A 23358-nucleotide genomic window follows, 5' to 3' on the forward strand; every position below is an offset into this window, starting at 1 on the left:
GTGTATATATATGTATACATATACATATATATAATATATATGAAGACTGTAAATGTTAAGACGACTAGTGTTCTTATTAGTATATTGCTTCACACTGAAGATTGTGTGTATCGAGCTGTTTCTAAAAGATGTTTATTTTCCTTAAGAGTAAAAAAACAGTCATTGCATTCAGAAAAAAAAAAAGTCAATAAAGATACAAGATTGTTTTGGAAGTCTGCAGCCCATGGATTCTGACCAGATTCTGCTGGGATTAGGGACCAGACATTAGGTGTTTGTGGTGGGGGGTGGGGGTGGGAATGGAGGGAAGGGCTCCAGAGCAAGAATGGGTATCAGGGATTCAGCCCATTTCTGTAGAACAGGAGACTCACCCTCAGATCGCCTCACTTGCCTATGTGACCTCAGGTCCTGATTGATACAGGGTTTCTCTGGGTATGTAGGAAGGTGACCAGAGGATAGGTAGAAGGAGTCGGGGGAGGTGAGACACTCCAGGACATACTGGGAAACCCAAGTTATAGTTCCTGTCAACAGGCCTTTGAGAACAGTCTTTCCAAGTCATTCTGGGACCTAGTGGGGGCCAGGAGGTGAGAAGGGATAACTGAAACCATCAGTGCCCCAACCATTAATACAGCCTAACCTGTGACCCAGAGATCAGTGGGGCAGGTCAGCTACAGGTCAGAGGGACAGAAGGGGTAAATACTGTCCATGGGGGATGGAAGACGGGAGGACTTGGTGTAGGTGCTGGGGGAAAGGAAAGCCCAAAGGTCTCTGGTCAGCATGTCCAATAACTTAAGCACACATCTTCCTTCCCAAAGGAACAAAACCAAGGTTATAAATAATTTCATTTTTTATTCTCTGTACAAAACTTCTCAACCTACGAAAATAAAGTTTGCAAAAGGAAAAGGAGCACATGAGCCTCCAAGGCAAGGAGGCTGGCCCACCCGGATCTACACTATGTACAAGTCTCCCCCAAAAGGGAGAGAGGCACCTCGGGGCAGGACCTCCCTCGGCTCGAAGAAAGGTACCCCTCTCCTCCCTCTAGAAAAGCGAGGAAAAAGCCACTAAGCCTGCAGAGCAAGGGGGTGGCACGCGGTCGGTTCGGCTCCTGTAATTCCCCGATCGGCCACCAGAGGTCAGCACCATCCTGGTGGCCGCTTGTCAAGTTGAGGAGTGGGCCGAGGTGGTGGGTCGCGCCTCTCCCGCCTCCCACCCCTCAGGCACAGAGCCGTGAAGACCGGGACGCTGAGACCGTGGACGACGTCGGAGGTCTAGCTGGAGGTAACTGTAGTCCCGCCGCCCAGGCGCATAAGCATCTGCTGGCAGTCGTGCAGAAGCCGGCGATCGCCCAATTTCTCAAGAGTACGAGCCGCCTCAGTCAGCATGCCCACACGCTGCCCCGGTGCCGACAAGAAGCCGGGCGGCAGGTAGCAGGAGGCCAGTAGCAGAGCTTCTGCATGCTCCCGCCTCGTAGGTCGCGGCTCCAGCTCCGCCGCGGCGCCTGCGCACACAGGGCTGCATCAGGGGCAGGGCTAGCTTACTGTTACACCCCGTGGGCGGTACGGTGCAGTGGAGCCCCCCCCCCCCCCCCGACCAAAAATCACACAGGTTCTCCTCTCCCCACCAGTCTTAAGCACAAATGTGGGGACTCTGACTCCTTCCCCAAGGCCCAGTCAGTAGAACACAGACTCAGAGTCACAAATGCACATGCATTTATGTATACCACGAATGGTCACCTCCTGTCAATTTCTCATGAAAGATATTACCATAAGTGATCAAGTCCCTAAACATATTGCTCGCACGCACGCACGCACGCAGTCTTCTTCAGTATCCATCACACTCTATCTGAACCCTTCCCACCTGGGTGAGGAGAGGGGTTAGTAGAGAGGGCCAAATGCTGAGCCAGAGCCCCCCCGACACCTCTGTAAGGTCAGCCACCCTCACCTTTGCCACCAGGACCTGCTCGCCTCCTCAGACTGCGGTCCAGGAGTTGGTGTGTCCGTGTAGGGCTGGCTCCTGCCATCAGCCGGGCTGTGGCCTCATGTAAGAACACCTGGGTGGGTGGGGCCAGGAGAGTTGAAGTTCAACTTGGTCCCCACTCTCCCCCTCCCCACAACTGTTGCTTCATGTCCCCACTGTGAGGTAAGGGGCCAGCAGGCACTCACCCTCCTCATGGCAGGACGGAAGCTCTGTGCCAGACGCCTCAGGCCACTCAGGTCCCGTTGGAAGCCGCGTAGCTCGAGGGCAGAGGCCTGGGGCCCACCGCTGGCACCCTGAGCCACCTGTGCTGAGGCTGGGGGCTGCTGCTGCCTCCACAGGCTAGTGCGTGCCACAAGGAGCAGGTCACACAGGAGCAGCTGCACGGCCTGGTGGTGGCAGGCAGGGTGGACAGGGTCATGAGGTGGCTCCAGCTCTGGGAGGGAGGCAAAGGGCCAGCGGCGCCAGGGGCCGGCTCCGGGCTGCACTGCGGAGGCACTGCACCCGCCGCACACACATGCAATGCAGCAGCAATGCACCGCGGGGCCGCCCGCCTCTCCAGGCCCCCATGCCACCACCCACCCAGGAGCAGCCCTCCAAAGAGCTCCGCTAGGCTGCTCCCACTCCTGTCCTGGGCGTGGGGAAACAGCCCAGATAGGGAGATTTACTCTCCCCTGGACTTAAACCTTAGTCCAAAGTAAAGTTCCCCAGGGCCCCCAGTCCTGTGCTCCTTGGGTGAACCCCAAATGACTGGGGAGCAGAAGACAGTGACTCAGTCCAGAAGGCCCCCAGCCCACCCCTCACCTTGTCAATGGAGCTGCCAGTTGGAGTGGTGGCCAGGCTGTCCCTCAGGTACCCACTGGCTTTCTCGCAGATGGCCAGGCTGGCTGGGCCAGACTCTGACTTTCTACGACCCAACAAAGCCCGGGCAGCCTTGAAGGAGTGCAGTGCCGCCTTGGGCAGAGGTTTTCTGTTGGGGCCAGAGCAGAAGAATGCCGGTTAGTGCAGGCCTATCCCTCTGGGTTCCTGGGAAAGAAAACATGGGGACACCAACCACGGGGAGCAAAGGCAGATGCAAGTACAGTGCTGAGGGGCTGGGAGGGGTGGTTGGAGGCCGGGGCAGGGAGAATCTGGCCATGCACATACTCGGACTCCTGCAGAGCACGGGGCAGGTGCTCTACCAAAGGGTAGAGCCGCTCAGCAGCCTCTTCATCCCGCCGCAGCCAGTGAATCACCACCGCCGTCAATGAGCCCCACCACTTGGCCACAGGGTCTGTACCTGCAAAGAGAAAGGTGCCCCAAACCCTCAGCTACAGTGTCTGTGCTGAGCAGGAAGTCAGAGGCAGGGATCTCAGGGCTCACCGGTGGTGGCAGCCACGCTGGAGTTGATGGAGAAGCTGCAGGCAGGAGCTCCAGCAACATCAGAACAACTGCTCAGCAGCTGCAAGTATCCCAGGGCATCTGAGAATTCCCTGTGGTAGGAAGGACTGGCTGTCAGGACAGATGGTAGGGGTCCCAGGAGTCCTGTGGGAGTTCTGGTCCTACATGCCCAGCAGGGGACAGTTTGACCCCATGTCTCTACCAAGGGCCACATTCTCCTGCCTGGCTGGTGGGGAAAATGAGACCAACATGGGATTTGAGGGCACCCAATGAGTGGACAGCAGTCCTAGCTCTGGCCACCCACACAGATCCCTGACATGGCCACCCCAGACTACATGTTGGCAGGATCTTGGAGGTACACTTACCTGTCCCCATCAGCTGATCCAGAGCTGGGGCTGGGGCTGGGCTGGGCCACACAGTTCAGTGCTCGCTCCAGGAGATGTTCACGGAACAGCTGTGTCACCTGGGCCAGAGGGTCCACTGTGCGTGGGAGGGGGGAAGTGAGGAGGAGCCCACCCTCCTCTTTACATTCACCTCTCCACACCAAGGCCTTCTTCCTGGGTGGGTTGGGTCCATCCAAGGGCCCATTGCAAGTGCCAGCTTTGAACCTGGGAGCAGCCCTTGCTATAGCCAAGTGGAAAATGGTGGATAAACACCCCAGCCCCTGCACACTGGCTTCAAAAGGCACCCTCTGTGGTAACACCTGCATTGGCTCCACCCCTTCCCTCACTTCCTTCACTCAATCATGTGGCCCAGGTCACCTCCCAAATCAACTGTCTGCCCTCTGATCCCTGTTTCTTCTGAAGAGCCTCAACTAGAACAGAGAACCAGCCATGCCTTGCGTCCCCACAGCCCTGCAGCTACAACCCACACAGGAAGATAAACTGGGGTGGGCAGGGACATCTAGAGATGCAGGGGATAATGAGGGGCAGGAATGGGGAACAAGCACAGGATGGGGGACAGGGACAGGGGTGAGAGAGCACCTGGGTTCCCGGCCAAGCTGTACAGGCTCTCCCACGGGGCACTGCGCACGGCCCAGTCCCCATCCACGAAGAAACGGTGACCCACAGGGTGGCAGAGCCACTGCATGGCAAGAGGCACTGAGCCACTCTGTGCCAGGCAGGCCTGGCGGGCGCTACTCAGGAAGAAGCGCTGTGGGGGAGGGGAGTTGGGCTGTCACACTGGCGCCAGGCAGGGGCTCAAACCCAGACCCCTGCTGAGACCCCAGCTGGGCCTAGAGCCCACCTGGTAACCAGTTGCCACATTCGGTGCAGCCCCTTGCCCCAGGAACCACAATAAAGAACTGAGAAGACAAGCCCCCAGCCCCGTCTCCACCAGCCCACCACCCACTCACTGTCAGAAAGTGCAAGGCCCTTGGCAGACTGGTCTTGACCCTCAGGGCAGCTGCCACGTAGATCTCCGCCAGCGTTGCCATGGACACAGCATCCCCCGCACACTCTGCCAGGTTCAGGGCACTCAGTGCGAGGTTGGTGGCAGCAAGGTGCCCACCCGTGTACTTCCCTGGAAAGCAGGTAGGGCATGAGGCCAGGAGGTGATGTGAAGTGGCATGGTGGCACCCCACAGCCCAGTTCCATGCCCAGTCATACCCATGGTGTGCAGCTGGTGCAGCTTATGGTAGACGAGGGACGCATCTCGGGCACTGGCGCATGCATCCACCCTCAATGTACAGTCCCTTCTCAGGCCCCCAGCCTGGCCCGCCAGCCAGCGGCCCACCCAGAGTCGCTGTAGCAGGTGGCGAATGAGGTTCCAGAGCAGACTGCAGGCCAGGTCCAGGTGGGAGGTGGGTAGGGGCCTGCCCAGTGCCTGCAGGGCCAGCCACAGCTGCTGAGCAGCCTGGGCAAAGTCCCCCTGGGAATGAGGAGTTTCCAGGTTAAGAAATGTGGCATCAGAGCATCTCATTTTGTCTAGGACCCTGGGAGTCAGTGAGAGTCTGGGGGTGAACGAGAGTGAAGAATGGGGCAGATTCATGGTGTATACAAAAAGCAGGGAGCAGGGGGAACACTCAGCACCTTCCTGGGGGCCCTGATGCTGCCCTTCCCCTGCCCTGCCCATTCTCTCAGGCTAGTCCCTTACCCGGGCCAGGTCCAGATCAGCCTGCTTGCGATGTCTCCAGAAGTGCACAGCAGGGCCTGAGTGGGGCCGTGTCACTGGTTCCCCATAGACAAAGACAAATGCCAAGGAGGCCAGCACCAGTAGCCCATTGACCAGCCAGACCAGAGGGGGCAGCAGCCACTGGGCCCAGTCGGAGCCATCTGTGGGCAGATGGAAGGGCTGGGCTCCCAGGAAATCCAGAGTTCCAAGTCCACAGCCAAGGGGCTATAACCCTAAAAGTCCCTCCCAATATGACCAGGTGGGCCTGACCTACCTCTGCCCTCTGTGCCCAGCATGTTGCGCCCAGAACTGTGGTGGATACCCGTGGCATCTGAGGGGCCAGGAAGCTTCCAGCCACCCAGCAGGGAGGCCAAGGGGTTACAGGACAGACAAAGGAAGACAAGTGTGCACAGGGCCAGGCGGGAGCGATCCAGCATGCCCCGGCTGTGGGGCGAAGGTAACTGCTCTGGCTTCACCTGGAGGGGGAGGGTAGGTGGTGAGGACAAAGCTGGGCAACCCCAGCAGCATGGGGCTGTGAGGAGGGGTCAGGGTCCTGCAGGGCTCCAGGCCTGTTTTTCTGTCTATGAACTGGGAGGTCAGCTCCATTAGGGGCCTCTTCCTGACTCAGTCCTAAAACTCAGAGGAGATCCCCGGGAGAGGGGAAAGGGCAATGTTGAAGGACCCAACCTGGCTGTCCTCAAAGACTGGGCTGTCAGGCTCCGAGTCACTGCTGCTGCCACCACTGCCACAACCCCTGCTCCCAAGGGACAAGGGGCTGCTCTGGGAGGGTGAGCCAGCATCTGAGGGTGGCGGGGTCAGTGTGTCCAACTCAGGCTTCACACCCTCCATGGGCACGTCTGTGTTTCCTTTACTGCCGCAAGTGGACACCAGATCCTTTAGTGATTCTGCTGGTCAGAAAGAGCAAAGCTGGGGTGAACACCAAATATGCCAAATCAGAGCTCAGGGCTCTGGGGGTGGGGGCAGGGAGGTGGCCTAGGTTCTAAGAATCGGGAAACCGGGACAAAGCTAAATTATGGCCAAAACAGGCTAAGGCCATTGCAGGTCCAGAGCTGAAAGTGGGGCCAGGGTTGAATGTAGGACTGGTTACTGGAAGCAGGGCCAGGGCCTAGGGCAGGGTGTAACCAGAAGTAGGGGGAAAGGGAGGCCAGGACTCACTGCTTTTGTGGGCAGCAGTTCGCAGACTTAGGTTCTCCTGCTTGAGTTTCTGGTTGCTGTGTTGTAAGAAGCGGATGTAGTCAATGGCCTTGCGCAAGACAGCAGATTTATTCAGCTGCAGTGGGCAAGAGACAGAAAACAGTTGGCTAGTCAGGTCTGGCTGTGGGCACCTAGCAAAGGAGCACAAAGTTACTTTGCCACACAGCTGCCTCAGGACCTTTGCACTTGTTCCTTCTGCCCGAAATGTTCCTCTACTAATAGCCCGCAATAGTACCTACTTCTACTTCCCAGGGAGAAATAAGGATTAATATCCAAAACATATACTATCTTCATGCCTCACTCCCTTACCTCCTTCAGGTCTTTGCTCACATATCACCTTATGGAAGCCCTCTCTGACCACCCAATTTAGATCTGCAATTCTCATCATATTCTTTCTGCCCTATTTTCTTCCCTGGCACCATGTGGGGTCCCCGAACACTGACTTACTTATTCTGGTAAATGTCCATCTCCCTATTAGAATGTCAGTTCCTCCAGGACAGGATTTCTGTCTCGTTCAGAGCTACCCCCCCAGGGTCAAGCATGACCGCCCCTTTTACCTCAGAGGCCCTCAATAAAGTATAACTAAATAGAGAGAGCTGCTGGTTGCCCCAGCCTGCACCTCTGCAGGCCTCTGCCCACACCTTTGCCTCGGTGCCCACCACCAAATCCTTGAGCTCCACTATCTTGTCGTTGATGGAAGAGCGGTAGCGCTTCTCGATGGCATTGTGGGCTGTGCGCTTCTCACCACGGCTCTGGGCTGAGCCCCCGGCCTTGCTGCCAGCTGCCAGCCGGTTAATGGGCAGCTTGTCAGTGTCCACAACCAGTGGGACTGTGGCCAGGATGGTTCCGCCACTCATCAGGGTCTGCAGGGCCAGGTACATGTTACCAGGAGGACGTGCACGTGTACAGCCCCCGCAACCTTCTGCCCAATCCAAACCACCCACCTGCAGTGGCCCTGTCTGTACAGCTGTGCCAGGGGCCAGGGAGCTAATACCCGCAGCCTTCACAGTGGCCCCCACGTCTGTCTTCATGGTGGTCAGGAGCAGTGAGTCTGCCTTGATGAAGTGGGGCTGCAGCAGGACCTGGGGGTGGGAGAGGCCTTGGCCATAAATTGTGTGTAGGGGCCAAGGGCCGCCACCTTCCCGATGCCTGGCCAGATGCCCTCACCGGGACCTGCTGGATCTGTGAAGTTACGGTGGTTGTTCCAGGGGCCGCTGTGGCTGTCAGCAGCTGCTGGGGAGTCGCACTCTGGACCTGGCTATGCAAGGAGACAGGTGGGACCCCTGGCGGGGAAGCCAGTGGCAGGCCAGGCAGCGGCTGCTGGGTGCTCCCAGGAGGGATCCCTGCAGAGACAAAGCCTGGGGCTGCGGGCAAAGGCTGCCCTCACCCACTTTCAACCCACCCTTCAGGTCTGCCATCATGTGGTCCAAAATGACTCACTATCCCTGTGGTTTCCTATCTGGACAGGCCCTGCCTAGCATCTGATGCAAATGTGGGAGGCAGCACTCCACCCAGCACCAAGGACACTGGGAATGCTGCTAGCAATGGGACGTCTCAAGCTGCACAGTGGAGACTCAACTTCTAGAGCCTGCAAATTCCTCTAACTAGGACCACGGCTGACACTTCTTCCTGTGTTCCTGGCAGCCTCAACCCTACTATCCCCTCCCTCCATACATCCCCCTTACCTGCTGAAAAGCTTCCAGGAGGATTGGAGTAACCCAACACAGGGGCAGAGTTGAACTGTGGAGGGGCTGGGGACACAAAACTCTGGGGCAGGAGGGTCCCCGACAGGGGTTGTGGGGTGGGGGGCTGCAGGATGGTTAGTGGCACTGGCTCTTCTTTGATACCAGGTCCAGGGGAGAAGGGGGACACGGATGGGTACATCTTCAATGGGGTGGGTGCCGACTGGGGAGGGGACAGGGGTGAGGGTGCTGCCTTGGGGTCCCCCAGGAAGGCTTCCAGAGGTGAGCTCAGCGAGGCAGGAGATGGAGACAAGCTTCCTGGGGAGCTGGCACTGGGGCTGGCAGGCTCTGTGTCCCCTGCCCCGCCTCCAGCATAAGGTGGATCAAACAGGCCAGGGAAGTCACTGTCTTGGTTGTTGATGAGCTGAAGCATGTCTAGGGAAAGGAGAAAAGTGTGTGAGTGACAGGAGAACAGAGTGGGAGACTGTGCCCTGAGCAGGGCCTGTTTTTAAGCTCCCTGACCACACACAGCTGTTCGTGTGTGGGTAAATCCAAGCAACAGAAATCACCCACACAAGCCAGTTCTCTCAGACACACAGCCATCTCTCAGACACCTGGGATATGTGCAGCAACACCTGATACAGCATGTGCATCCAACAGCCCTAATAACAACTGGACAGGGTGGACACCACAGGGCTCACTACCCTGCCCCACCACTAGCCTGAACTGAGCTGCAGTCAGATCTGAGATTGCATATTTCAGAGTCTGACCTCCTTCCACCGCCCATGTTTGTCTGAATGTCTGACAACACACTTAGTCCACAACACACAGTGGGCCCTTGCTCGTTCATTCATTCATCCATTCATTCATTCAATAAGCATACTGTCCCAAGTGCCCACACTATGACAGGCACTGTTTCTATGAACAAGACAAATATCCCTGCCTAAGCCAAATGTGGTGGCACATGCCTGTAGTCCCAGTTATTTGGGAGGCTGAGGCAAGAGGATCCCTTGAGCCCAGGAATTTTGATGGCAGCCTAGGCAACAGAGCCAGACTCCACCTGAAAAAAAAAAAAATCCCTGCCCAGAACCAAACAAATTTCTGGGGAGCCGGGAATGTCCTGTATCTTAGAGATGGTTTTGTTTGCTTGGATTGGTTTAGTGCTGGAAATTGAACCCTGGACCTCGCACATGCTAAGCACTGCTATATACCCATCCTCTGTCCTGTATGTTGATGTGGACAGTGGTAAACTTACATTCCTGTCTTCATGGGACAGCCACCTCTGAGTCCCTACATACTTGCACATCTACAATGCACTGTGGATTTGAAGTGGTACCAAGTGATTGCCTAGGAGGTGACAAGCCCTTCCAGACAGCCTCTCTTGTCCTTGTTCACTCCATTACCACACACTCCAGAATCTAGCTCGGTCAAAGAGTGCCCACTCCACCCGGAACAAAAGGAGTCCACAGGCCCAGGGACAGACTTGTTTCAGAACCACCTGGGTCTCCATTTCTTAGTCTATGAAAACAGGGCATGCCTCACACACCCAGCAGGTCCAGTTCTTGGGAATACCTGGCCATAGGACCCAGAGGGAGAAGGCAGGTGGGATTCAGGACCAAGAGGATCTTCATATAGGTGCAATGAGCCCCATCCCCTACTGGCCACTTCTGGACTCTTTCTTCAAAGCTGCCCAGCAGTGTCCTCTAGACACAGAATTTGAAACTACTGAGGGGTAAGTGATGACACCCATCCTCTCAATTTGCAGGGAGAAGGAAGAGGTGCTGAGAAAGGAGGCCCTGAGGAGGTGGTGAGATGGTCTGTGCCCAGATCCTGCTATGGAGTCATGACCTTCCTTCTGGGATAGCCCAGGATTTCCAGAGAGAAAGAGCAAAGAGGGCAGACCTCCAAGAGAAGCCCACCTCAGAGCAGGGTCCTCGCACATGCTGAGAAGATTCAAACGGTAGGAAGCCAAGTCAGCAGGGTAGGTCTGGGCCAAGATCCAAGTCTACACTGGGGCCACCCACATTGGTGGGGTCAAACTGCACCCTAATCCACCTGACATTCAGCTCTAAGAAGGTACTACATAAAATGTGGTGCTCCCTTCTAAAGATGAAGAAACTGAGCTATAGAGTTAATAGTCTAATGTCTTACAGAGGCAGAGACAAAACTAAGTCCAGACCAACCTGATCCCAATGCCTCAATCAATGCCAAAACCCCTACTCAGAAGTTTAGCCCACCTATCTTGGAGGCAAAAAAGGACACCAAAGTTCAAGAAGGGTCACAAGCATTACAAGAGCATGCAGTGGTTTCAAACCCAGGTGTACAAAATACCAAATCTTTGCATTTTCCCCTGCTCTACCAAGGAAGGAAGCTGTTATCACTAACCCATTCCTCCGCTGAACAGAGACTTGGGCCTGAGCCAGCTGCTGGCCACGCAGCCACCAGTGTGTCTTTGTGTGTTCTGGGCACAAACCCAGGCCCTGCTGTAGCCAAGTGGCCTCGGGACCCTGACCTGGCCATTCAGGGCTTTGGTCTCCTCTCAATAAAAGCAAATGCTGTCTGTCCTGACTCCTTCCTCCTCCTACAGACTGGGACATACTCTCTGCCTCAGTCCCAGCCTGGCCACAGGCCCTCTCCCGAGCTGACGACTACCAGCCTCACTGGCTCAGTCTAGGGCCCTCTAACCCACTCAGGGAGGCCACCTACTGGATCAAAGGGCTCTTCAGGATCCATAAGCACAACCTCAGGGGCCTACAGTGTTCTCAAGTCCCCTCACCCTGAGTTTCATCCCTGCCTACCATCCCTGCCTATCATCTGCCCACCACTTGGATGGGGCTTGGGCTACTCCCCTCCTCTCACTGGGTCTCAGTTTCCTCATCTGTACAACAGAAAGGATTAAGCTCTTTTTGGCAGTGCTGCCTGAGGCTTTGCTCAGCAGAGTGGAGACAACATTGCCTACCAACAGGCACCAAGGCAAGAAAGTCACTATAAGAGGGGATTACCTGTTTAAGGCCATCAATGGAGACAGAGGACATGGCAGGCTCAGTTTCCTTGGAGCCTCAAAGAGAAACACTTTGTGGGTCCTTCAGATTTGTACAGGTCATAAAGTCATACTATACTTCTAATTGCAAGACTCCCCTCCTCAGCCCAGTTCAGGTGAGACCCTTTTTATGGATGAGGAAAACTGAGTCCCCAAATAGAAATTCACAATTTAAACAATCCAGGACTCCCACCTTCTACCAGCACAAAGCAGGGCGACCAAACAATTCAGACTTCTTAGCAGACAAAACAAATGGCTCTACTGCCTTGCCTCTTCCTGACCCTCTGCCCAGAGTGGGAGCAGAAGATGTGGAGAAAGCCACTTAAACCCCCTTAGTTTCACCATTCTGCTGTTGAGTCTCTAAGCAAACTCATTCTCTGGGATGCAGAAGAGACTAATGAGGTAGGAGAGTGGTCCACCAACTTCCCCCAGTGAGCTGGGAACTGGGCGCACTCTCCCTGAGGAAGGGGCTTCCACGGCCCCCTTTGAGAACCCCGGACGGTGACCCGCAGCGGAGGCCAGAGGCAATGTAATAAAGGGGGGGGTCTTCCAAAAATACCTTCAAATGTGCAATCCATGGTTTCGTAATGCGCCGCCCCCGCCCCCTCGGGGCGTCCAGGCAGTTGGCTCTGACCGTGTCCCCACGACGACTTCACCTGTCAAGGCTCCGCGGAGTTTTAAAGCGGGCTGAGCGCCTCAGAGAGCCCCGCCCCGCTGGGCCCTCAGGCCCCGCCCCCAAACAGGCCCCGCCCCCAGTCCCGCCCTCCTCGGGGCCGCGGGCCGGGCATGGGGTGAGCGCGCGCGGCCAATCAGCAGCCGTGCCGCCGCCTCACTAGGGCCCCGCCCCACCCCGACGGCAGCAGGGCTCGGGTTTCACCCAGCGGCGCTGAATGGGGCCGGGGTTACTCGCGGACGTCCGCCTTTAACCCGCTCGGCGCCAGCGTCCGCCGGGGTTACTAGCGGTCATCCCCTCCACCAGTTCCCTCGTCCTCCGTTACCGCTTCCGAAAAGTGCCTCGGGGCTGGAGGTCAGGCAAGGGAGGACCCGGGCAGGGATGCTCCAAAACCCCGAGCTCTGTGTTCCAAATTGCTGGCTCACTGACACCCGCCGCTCAAGCCTCAGTTTACTACCCCAGGCAATAGGACAAGCATATCTCCCTGGCTTGAATGGCAAAAGTGAGAGAAAAAAGGGGCGCTGAATTAAGGCCCAGGGCTCCCAAATGTTGCCCGCGGTGGGGACAGGGACCTCTCACTTAAGGAGCAGCCCCAGTGTGGGGCTAAACCCTCACCCCAAGGAGAGGTCTGATAATCTCAATCCAGAAGGTTGCTTGGGGAAAACTGCAGTTTAGAGTAAGCAGGGAACCCCTGGCCCAAATTTGGGTACCCTAACTCCCAGCTCAGATGTCCCTCTGCAGGGTCAGTGAAGTCAGCACCCCACTTCTAGGTCTCACAGCCCCGAATAGTTGCCAAGACTGACCCACTTCTTATTGTAGGGTCCTAGGAAACCAGGAGGGGACCCAGTCCCTGAGACGGAAGGTGAGAAAGGCAGGGGTGACAGGCTTTGAGGGTTTGTAGAGTGGCGATGCCTAAGCCTGTCTCCCCTTCTTTCAAAGGTAAAAGTTCAACACACTCAGACAAATGACCAGAGTCTGGCTTCAAATTGCAAGGACAGTCCCCATTCTGCTGCAACGTGGGAGGGCTGAATCCTGCAGCCCAGTGTCTTTGCAGCTGATGTTGGGATGCTGGGGTCTCTTGTGCCCCAATCTCTCTCCCTTTTCAGAAGAAAACAGCCATGTTTTGCTCACATATACCCTGCCCCCACCACTTTCCCAGGTTCTTCCTTCATGGTCTCGTGGGAGGTTTGAAGGACAACAAAAGTCTTTTCTGGCACCTCCACTTCCTCCTCTGGTCAGCGGTGGGTGCTCACATGCTCCACCTCCACCCCCAAATAAAAACAAAGCATTGCTCTTGGAAAAGACTCTGACCTCACATGAATAAGAAAAGGAAGAGTCCTGGCCCAAAAGGACACAGAGGTCTGGGTTCCAGGCAGGAGTTTCCCAAAAGTTGACTACCCTGACTTGGTCTTTTCATTACTTTGTTCCCCAGTTTTGAAGCCTAGAGTGTGGCAGGACCAACAGGCAGATGCTCATATGAAACTCTCCTGAGACAGCAGGACTAGCGCCACCAGGGAGGATGTCAAGCCCTGTCCTCTCTACCCTTTTGCTTTTTTATTTCTCCCACCTCCCTGCTGTGTGCCCCCATTCTATCTGGACTGAGGAAGAGGAAGGGAGAGGACAGTTATTCACTGACCTCCTGAGGTGCAAGACTCAAGGGAGGCTCCCAAGAAAAGGAATGTGACTCTGGCAAGCAGGGCTGGCCTTCACGCAGAGGGCACAGCCTAAGCTAAGGAGCAGGTTCAGGGAAGAGTCTAAATTCTCTCAAGCACCTAGTGGCTTTGTGAAGGTAAAGCCATTCCCTGAAACTTGTGGCCTGATTAGACCCCACCTGATTCCCCTGGAGCCATTGCTGGCCCATTTCTGCAGATGCTGACGGCCATAGTTAAGTCCTGGATGGAAACTTGAGAGCCAGCCCCATAGCTTCCCTCTAAAGATGTAGCCAATCTGAGGATCTGGAGCCATGTGCCAGGGCCTGCTCTTCCTTCAGCTCTTACTTGCTGTGTGTCCTGAGGCAAGTCACTCCCCCTCTCTGAGTCTGCAGGTCCTGTGTCCTTCAAATCTCCAGGGATGAGGATTCTGGGAGAGCAAGTATGCAAAGCACCCACCACCCAACAGGGTCTCAACAAAGGTTTCCTCTGCACCAACTAGAATCAGCTAGAACTGGAAAGTCAAGTAGTGTGTTGTCTGACCCTTGTAATATTCAAGTTCAAGCTCTATAACAATTTGACTGAGACTTTTTTTTTTTTTTTTTAATGAGGAATTAACAGGGCTGGCCTAGGGTGAGGCAAGTGGGCACCTAGGTGTAAATTTAAGGGAACACCTCTTGTCTCACCCCAGTTCTTACCCTAGGACTAAGACAGTTAAGTCTCAAAAGCACACCCATGGTACCCTAACTGTGGACCATCTGCTGGGAGTTGAGCTCTGGGCTGCCGGTGGACACTGAGAAGCACTTTTGGTCTCTATACATGCTCTAAATGTAGGGAAAAGGGGATGGCCCAGATTCTAGGCCTCAGTGGGTCCAGATGCTCTCCGAATCTTTCATCTTCCAGGCTTGTGAAGCCCATCCCCAAACCTGACTCCTTTTCCCCTTCTCCTCTCCTGCCCAGATTCTATCAAGCTCTAACAAGAAGCTGGGTGTGGTGGTGCACACCTATAATCCCAGCAACTCAGGAGGCTGAGGTAGATGGATCACAAGTTCAAAGCCAGTATCAGCAACTTATCAAAGCCCTAAACAACTTAGTAAGACTCTGTCTCAAAATAAAAATGAATTTTTTAAAAAGGGCTGGGATGTGGTTCAGCCATTAAGTACCCCTGGGCTCAATCCCCAGTACCAAAGAAAGAAAAGATCCATCCAGAAAACCTGAACCCCCTCCTGGCTCTACCTCCAGGGTTCCCTCTGAAGGCCAAGGAGGAACAGCCTTTAATGACTCTGGCCTATTTATGCTGTGAATCTAGGACAAAAGTCCTGAAAGGGCTTCATGCCATGAACCTGCAGAAAACCCAGCTCTATCACAGAAGTCTACAACCTGTTCAACCCACACAAGTCCTTGAACCCCAAACATGTAAATGAGGTGGTCGCACAGCCCTGCCTGAGCATCTGAGTGGAACCTGAGTGAAACAGGGTCAGAAGTGAGGAAGAATATCCTGGAGAGAAGAGTGAGCGAGTGTAAAAGCCTGAGGTGGGAGCAAGCTTGATGTGAAGGCTGCAGCAAAGGGAGTGGGGGGCAAGGTCAGAAAGGCAGACATAGAATTGGGATTCCAATCCAAGTTTGTCTGGCTCTGTCACCTGAGCCAGACACTGATTCTCAGAAATGTGCAAATGGCCCATGCAATGCACATTAAAGGTTGTGTTGAGGGTAAATGGTGTCAGTGGGACAACACCTTCAAGGGAGGACACAGGATGGTGGTTCCTGGGACCCCTGGAGCATACCATCTCTGCCTGCTGGATGGAGGTTGCAGGATTGGGCACTTGCCCATCTCCAGGGAGCAGTGGCTGTACCTGCCTGCCACTGCCCAGCATCCTTCAGCTCCCACAAGCCCCTCCTTGATCTTCTTGATAATTCAGATCAGCAGGTGCTGGCATCCTCTGGCTGGTCATGTATGCAACAGGGGCACAGGCTGCCCTTTGTGTGCTCCCAGATGCCCTGGGGGTACAAGTGTGTGCCTGTTCTTCCTGGAATAGGATGGGCCAATGGCTGGGGCCTTGGGTGCACCTGGTCATGGGCCCTCTTGATGGATGAGGAAACTAAGGCTCAGAGGAGACTATGTGCCCAAGGTCCCTCCACTGGTGAGGGGAGAATCTGGGACTTAAACCCAGATCTGCTGACCCCAAAGCCTACTCTGCAGCCCTAGCCTGCCAGGGCCAGGAGTGAGCCCAGCTCCAGCCTGATTCTGTCCCAACCTGCCTTCGTCACTTGTCACAGCTTGGTAAGTGTGTGCATAGTGCAAGAACAGAGCGGAAACAACACAGAGTTCTTTATGGCTCAGCTCGGGCACTGCCTCCTCCCTGAGGCCTTCCTAATCATTCCCCACTCCCTGGCCCACTCTCTCTGCCCCTCCCCCTGCCAAAGTTGGAGCCAGTTTCTATTGTGCTCCCTCAAGGCAGGGCCAACATCTGAACCAGTTCTGTGACCCCAGCCTTACCCAGCACAGGCCTGAGCCCATTAGGAACTACTGTGGGGTTGGTGTGGACTGCAGACTGCAGTCAGGCTACTTCCACCACCACCCCTGCTGTATTCCAGCCACAAGGTTCCACTGACCCAGCTCCAGCAGAGTCTCATTCTCCTTGCCTGCTCTCTGAACATACCATCTCCTTAATGCCACTGTGCATTTGCCCAGGCAGTTCTCTCTGCCAGGAATGCCCTTCCCACTATTCTCTGTCCACCTGGCAAATTCCTGTTCCCTCAAAAATACTCCAATGTCACCTCAGAATCTTCTCTCATCTGGACCACTCCATGCACCAACTCCTAGGACACTGACCATACTGTCCTGTAAAACAGTTACATGTCCTCTTCCCCCCGGGGCTCTTCCCTGATCTATGGGTGTGCTCAGTGATCCTTAATATAAGCTGCGATATGGTGATTAAGCAAGATGTTGTTCAACAGCATTTCCAACAGTTGGTCTGAGTTGGGGCGGGGGGGGGGGTTGCAGTACACATATTTTTCATTCCAGAAACTGAAACACAACAAGGGACCACCCCACTGATTCACCCTAACTTGGGGTGGTCTTTTGCTGTTGAGCAATTATTTCCAGACTCAATAGCAATGCAGTTCCTTTCTTATAATTTTTTTTCTCCCATTTGTGTTGTTTTAAACCCAAAGCAAATGCAGCATGTCATTTTAGAGGCACTTTGCTTTCTAAAGATAAATCCCTTTGCAACCATATCTGCAATGCCATCCATTTGCTCAGCATCACCAGCACTAGGTTTTATTGTTTTTATGCACTTTTAGTTGCTTTGCTTAGTGCCAGAGCTATATGACTGGAACCTCAAAGGCACTTCATTTGCATTTCCAAGGCCACCTTAACGTGCTTCATGCAGGGAACCAACAACTGTGGGAGACTGAGAAACACAAGCTACCTCAGCCTCCCCAGCTGGGCTCCCAGAAAAGCAATGCCAAGGGGCCTGGCCTCCCTGTGGCTCCTTCTCCCACCTGAGTTGCCACTGGGCCTGGGTCAGACCAGGCTGGCAGCTGGAGGGGCTGGGAATGAATCCCAACTTGTATAGTGCACAGAGACACCATCTCCTTCCACTTTCAATGGATGCTAAGGACAGGGTGCTTATCCTCCCGTAAGAGGGCTCCTCACTGACCTTGTCTCATGCACAGAGTCAGAACCAACACATGGCCAGTGCTCAGAACTTGGAACCGTAGCCTGGAACACTCTGGAAACTTCTAGCACAAGCTCCTTGGATTACTGTTGCTAACATTTGTTGAGCTAAACATATCAAACATCAGGTACTGGGTAAGCACTCTAAACAGTGATAATAAAAACAATAACTGGCACTGTTGAGGGCCTACTATGTGTCATATACAGCTTATGCTTTTGACCTAAATTAGCACATCTGATCCTCACAACTTCAAGAAATTGGTTCTAGTACTGTTCCCCTTATATTGAGAAGAACCTAAAGGTCAGAAGGGTCAAGGCTCTTGCTCAAGGTCACACAGCAGGATGGTTGTGAAGAGCCCTAGGATCCATCCCCCAGCCTGGTAGGAACTACCTGGAGATGCAAGGTTTCCTGGGAGAAAGCTTGTTGGGGAGGTCAGTTTGGAGGGAAAATCTCCAGGCCACAAAATTTTGGGAGTGGGATAGCGATTCCCAGCCCTGGCCCACTGCTAACAAGCCCCAAACCCAGAGGGCTCCACACCTGAAGCCAGCTCTAAGACTCCCTGCCCTCTTGCCAAGAGCCCCTAACATGTTTAGAAGTCCCCCGCGACCCCAACTACTTCTGTGGAATACATAGGATGCAGGGCTCACTGCTGTGCAGTCCCTATCAGCTCCCATGGTCAAAGAGCATATCCACAGGGCATGTGGCTGACGGGAGACAAGGTCAGAGACACTTCCAACCTGGGTTATACCCGTCAGCAGGCAAAGTCCAAATCCCAGGCCTGGCAGTAACCCCTGCTTGGAGCTCACCTGGTCTGACTAGGTCACTTAGGATGTTTGTGTCCGGCTAAGTGACTGTCAGGCAAGAGGCAACTCCCGGTCACCTGGCCACCTGCCTCCTTGGGCCCACTCCCAGCACCCTCCTCTCCATCCCCCCAACCCTGTAGCCTCAGAGGAATTAGGACTGAACTCTCAGGGACTCAAAGACAGCAAATCTGATAGTCACCATTTCCTGTTTTTCAAAGGAGACTCCTGTAGTTCACAGAGACAGGATACTTTCCCTAGAGAAAGCAGTTCATGGCCAGGCTGGGATTAAAGCTGGACCAGATACCAAGAGGCAGAAAAAGGCATGGGAAGAGGAACAGGTTCCTCTCAGGCTCTACTCCTGAGGGGCTCTGAACATGGAGGTGAGAGAGAAGGGGTAGGCCTGAGATGTGCAGTGTGAATGGGTGGGCAATGTTACAGGGGAGGCAGGCTTGGCAAACCTTGCACATCTTGAGTGCCATGCTGAGACAATAGGACACTATTTGAGGGGCACTGGGGAGCCACGGATGGTTGGGACCTGGGGAGTTTTATGCTGAAAGCTAGGCAGTAACGGGCCTAGAGTTGTGTTCTAAGGAGGACCTGTGCTTGGCGGGACTAGAAAGGGAGTTGAGATCCCCTGGGGAGAGGTGTTGGTGGCAGAGGCTTCCAGTGTGCCCTCTCCACCAAGGGTGTGTCTGGATCCAGACAAAGGCTGGAAACAAGGTCCCCAGGGGTGGGGTTGGACACAGAGGGAGGGACATCAGGGCAGGGAGAGCTCTGCTCACTCGGGGTGAGGTGGCACTGGGGTGCAGGGCTGAGATGAGACCCAGGAGGGCTTACCAGGAAGCTACACTTGACCAGAGCTTGGCAGACATCTGGGGTCTGAGGGACAGCGCAGACATGGAGGTATCCACGTAGGAGAGTGAGTGTGCATCACCAAAGACTCTGGGCTGCCCAGAGCTCCCACAGTGACCCCTCAGCTGGGCCTCAGTCTCCAATGGGGACACAGAGGTCCCCTTCCTGGCCCCCAACCAGAACTCTGTCTCCATTCACCTCCTCTGCACTTTTAAACTTGTGCAAGATCTGATAAATTAATCTTCAGCAGGGAGGTGAAGTCTGCCACAGGCTTAATAATAATCCCCAACATGTGTAAGGGCTGCTCTCATTCCTTCTCTCTCCAGATCCACAAGGGACCCCCAGTAGGGAGCAAGGAAGGGAGGAGGTCGAGATCACCTGAGGTCAGGGTGCAGTGGCTGGTCCGATCCCAGGGCACACTGTCGTAGGGCAGCACCCTCACCCACAGAAATGAGGCCTCCAGTGGTAGCCCCACCCCAAAATCCACTCACATGAGACAGTTTGGTAGAGGCAGGTAGCAGGGCTGGTTGGGACTCAAGGCCCCTGGTGCCAGTTTTCAGTCTCTTGGCTCAAAAGCCACTCTGAGCCTCTCTATGATCCACTCCCAGGCCCGAAAAAAAATCCCATGGAGGGCACTTCCCCCAACTGCCCACCCTGTTTTAGGAGCCAGCAGTTGAAATCTCAGGAGCTTTGGAGCCCACAGCCTGGGGCTGAATACTGGCTCTACTGTGCTGTGACTGTGTGACCTTGGGCAAGTCATTTACCCTCTCTGTTTCTCAAGGCCTTCATCTATAAGATAAAGATCGTAAATTTACCCAATTGGGGCTGTTGGGAGGATTCAATGAGATCATCAACACAGAGCCTGGCACACAATAAGTGCTCAGTCAATGTGACTTATAATCATGTTATGATCCTCCACCCCAGCCACCAGAGGAAACTTCTAACACACAAGACAACATACCCCACTCCCACCCCTCTCCCCACTGCCTCTAGCATCAGTCCAGCTCCCCATCGTGGAACTCCAAATGCTGCTTAGATGCCTTTCAACCCTCATTCTCTCAGACACCTGGCCATATCTCTAGACCTTATAGAGCCCTCCCAGCTCTAAGCCTGCTAGAAGTTTCAAAAGCACCATTCAGGTCTTTAACCAGCAGTTCTCCCAGATCCTCATCCTATGGAACTCACTGAGGATCTGGACAAGGATTGGCCTCAGGGTGCAGCACAGTTTATAGAACAAAAACAATCCAGAATCTAGATGTCCATCCACAGGGGATCAGGCAGATAAATGAGGGAACCTGATTGTTCTGTGGCCACAGATACGAGCAAAGAGGGTTCCAATCTGTGACCAATGGATCCTATTCTAATTTATTTAAAAAAAAAAATAGTCATGGTTGTCTGCAGTTGTAAAGAAGAATGAAGAGGAATTACAAACAGGCGCAAGAGATCTTACCAAGGTGATGAAAATATTCTACAATTGCTGATGGTCACACAACTCAGTAAATTTACCAAAATGATGTACCTAAAATGATATATAATGCCTTTATTTTATTTTTATGTGGTGCTGAGGATCAAACCCAGGGCCTCACACATGCTAGGTGAGCTCTCTACCACTAAGCCACAACCCAAGCTCCATAAAATGTTATATAAATTATATAATTATTATTTTCTCTTTGCTTTTTTTATGGTATGTAAATTATACCTTGATACAGTTTTTAAAAAGTGGATGAAGAATGTGCAGCCATCTCAACACACACATACACACACACACACACGTAGTTCATCTCTGGGTGATGGTTTTAGGAAAGATTTTCTTTTTGTCCACTGTGCTTTTTAATTGTTCTACAATGAAAAACAATGTGTTGTGTCATTGTGAAAAAGAACAGAAAGTTTGAATAAAAACTGAGAACTCCTCTGATGGAGTGGGAAGACTTCGGTCCCCATCCCAATAAGAGGGAGATCCTTGGTTCTCAAAGGGCCCTGGTTGTCTCCACTTTATCTGTCTGACCCCTAAATGCCTCCTGCAATGGCTACTTACAGGGATGATTTTTTTTTCTTTTCTTTTTTGGTACTGGGGATTGAAGACAGGGGTGCTTAACTACTGAACCTGCATCCCCAGCCCTTTTTCATATTTTATATAAAAAGAGGTCCTTGCTGAGTTCCTCAGAGCCTCACTAAGTTGCTGAGGCTGGTTTTGAACTCAAGACCCTCCTGCCTCAGTCAATGATGTCTCTATCCACGAATCAGTGAGAAAGATATGTGACAGACCAGAGGCCTGAACACACTTCAGTATCAGCTCCTCTATGGGAAGCTCTTGTATCTTCATTTTTCTGGAAGGGGAAACTGAGGCTAAGCAGGTGAGAGGGCTTATGCAAGATGGCAAAGGAAGTAAATTGTGTTCAGGCTCAAGTCTAAACCCAAACGCCCACATACTCCCAACTTGGTCATGGCACTCTCGGACTATGCCCATTGGGCACAGAGCTACAGAACTTCTAGCTGAATCAGTAGGGCAGGATTTGGGGTGGCTTAGTTGTGTCAGTTTTGCCAACACCAGGGTGGCCACAGTCTCCATGGACATATCCATCCAGGTTGAGACTCCAGGCAGCTGGGTGCTGTGCTTTTTGTCTCAACTTCCCCATCAATGAAGTGCCATGGAGTCCGTGTTTCTAAAACTCCTGCATAGCAACCATGAAGGATAATTTCCTGTGGGGATTCGCTTTTCACCATCTAGGAAGTGGAAGCTACAGACTCCTAACTAGCACCTGCTGCCACGGTTGGCCCCCAACTCTTTCTGGATATAACCAACAGAATGGTATATACAGTTTAAGAGGGCTGGAGTGTGACTCAGTGGTTGAGCGCTTGCCTAGCATGTGGGAGAACCTGAGTTTGATCCCCGCACTGAAAAAAAAAATTTTTTTAATGGATGTAAGTGGGCGCCACTGCTCTGCTCTGGTCCCCAGTGGGCCAGGCTCATTCCCTTTGGACAAGCCCTCCACTAACTCCTCAAACTTAGGTCCTTCCTCAGGACCCCTGCCTGGGCCTCAGCCTGAAAACAGTCTTTCCCATTGGTCCCAGGGCTCAAGTCAGCCCGAAGAGACCTCTCCAGACCGCGCGACTCAAAGTAGCCACATCCCTGCCCCAGTCAAAGTGAAACTAAATACCAGTCTGTGGGTTTCCTGGGGAACTTTTGTACTCCCAAGAAGAGGGACGGCCTGGATCTGTCTGTGAGCCCTCAGTGCTTAGGACTGGGACGGTATTCAGTAGATGCTCAATAAATTGCACGGAAGCGATGGCGGTCCTACACGGGAAACCTGTACGGGAGGGGAAGGGAGGTCTAGATGCAGCACCGTGCGCGTGCGCAGGAGCTCCTGCAGCGCTGAACTCTAGGCCGGAGGGAATGACCGTGAGTAACCCCCGCTGACGTCACGGCGGGGCAGGGGCGGGGCTTCGGCGACGCCCGGGTCCCAAGCTCTAGCCTCCGCCGCTGCTGGACCCGGGACTCGCCGACCGCGCGGTACAGAGCCCCGGACACATGGAGACGCACGTGCCCCGACCCGAGTCGCCAAAGGACCCGGCGAGGTGCGGCCCCCACAGGCCAGCACTCCAGCGCGCTGCGCCAGACGCCAATCAATGGCGGGCGCCGGGAAGGCGCGGGACCTCGAGGCCCACAGCGCAGCCCAGAGACGCGGGGGAGCCCCGCGTGCACAGCACCGAGCCGCCGACCGCTTCGCAGCGCCCCGCGTGGGCTGGGGAGACAAAGGCCCGAGTGCCGCCCGTGCTTCCCCCGTACTAACGCACCTTCCATGTCGGTCAGCAGTGTCGTGTCCAGCTCGCACAGCTCAGCCAGCGTTTGCTCCAGAGCCGTCTCGCCGAAGGACGGCCCCTCCATGGTGCAGCTGCCGCCTCTGGGCGGCCCGCCAGGCCCGCCGCCGCAGTTGGCCGGTCCCAGAGAGCGCCGAGCTTTAGCGTCCCGCCCCGGCCTTGGTAGTGGCCCCGCGGCCTTGAAAAGTTCCTCAGAAACTGGGTTCCCCAGGCAGCCGCTCCGCTGGGCGGGCGAGGCTGGGGCGGGGCGGGCAAGAGGCCCCGCCCTCCATGATTACGGCCACGCCCCCCGTGGGGAGAGCAGGGTGAACCCCCCTGTTCCCCAGACGGCCCTACAAACCTGCGCTCAGAGTGCCTACCAGTCATTCAGTATATCCAGCCTCACGCACAGTAGCCTTTGGCAGACTTGCCTGTTTCCAGGGCAGACCGAAGTCCTGGGCCTCAGTTTCTCCAGCACCAAATAAAGAGGCTGAGTGGAAACC

The 23358-nt window shown here is 54.4% G+C and overlaps 1 protein-coding gene across 5 annotated transcripts; it reads right to left on the reverse strand.

Moving 5' to 3' along the window:
• Window positions 1–831: 831 nt before the first annotated feature.
• Srebf1 (sterol regulatory element binding transcription factor 1) lies at window positions 832–23086 on the reverse strand. Of its 5 annotated transcripts, XM_047546220.1 has the most exons (20): window positions 22853–22870; window positions 11960–12056; window positions 8364–8795; window positions 7846–8021; window positions 7623–7760; window positions 7320–7541; window positions 6640–6754; window positions 6151–6368; window positions 5738–5939; window positions 5446–5624; window positions 4959–5220; window positions 4706–4872; window positions 4335–4503; window positions 3717–3831; window positions 3334–3443; window positions 3118–3250; window positions 2776–2941; window positions 2160–2360; window positions 1939–2047; window positions 832–1495 (listed from the first exon to the last, which is right to left on the reverse strand). In XM_047546220.1, exons 2-20 carry the CDS (start codon window positions 11976–11978, stop codon window positions 1266–1268), a joined length of 3363 nt encoding a protein of 1120 aa, XP_047402176.1. In that variant the 5' UTR covers window positions 11979–12056; window positions 22853–22870; the 3' UTR covers window positions 832–1265. The 5 variants fall into 5 exon arrangements, with proteins under 5 accessions (XP_047402176.1, XP_047402175.1, XP_047402174.1 ...); XM_047546219.1 differs by lacking the exon at window positions 11960–12056 and having other exon boundaries at window positions 7338–7541; window positions 22853–23086; XM_047546218.1 differs by lacking the exon at window positions 11960–12056 and having other exon boundaries at window positions 6151–6371; window positions 7338–7541; window positions 22853–23086.
• Between the last annotated feature and the right edge of the window lie 272 nt (window positions 23087–23358).

This window comes from Sciurus carolinensis, chromosome 3, assembly GCF_902686445.1.
Source record: "Sciurus carolinensis chromosome 3, mSciCar1.2, whole genome shotgun sequence".
NCBI classification, from domain to species: domain Eukaryota; kingdom Metazoa; phylum Chordata; class Mammalia; order Rodentia; family Sciuridae; genus Sciurus; species Sciurus carolinensis.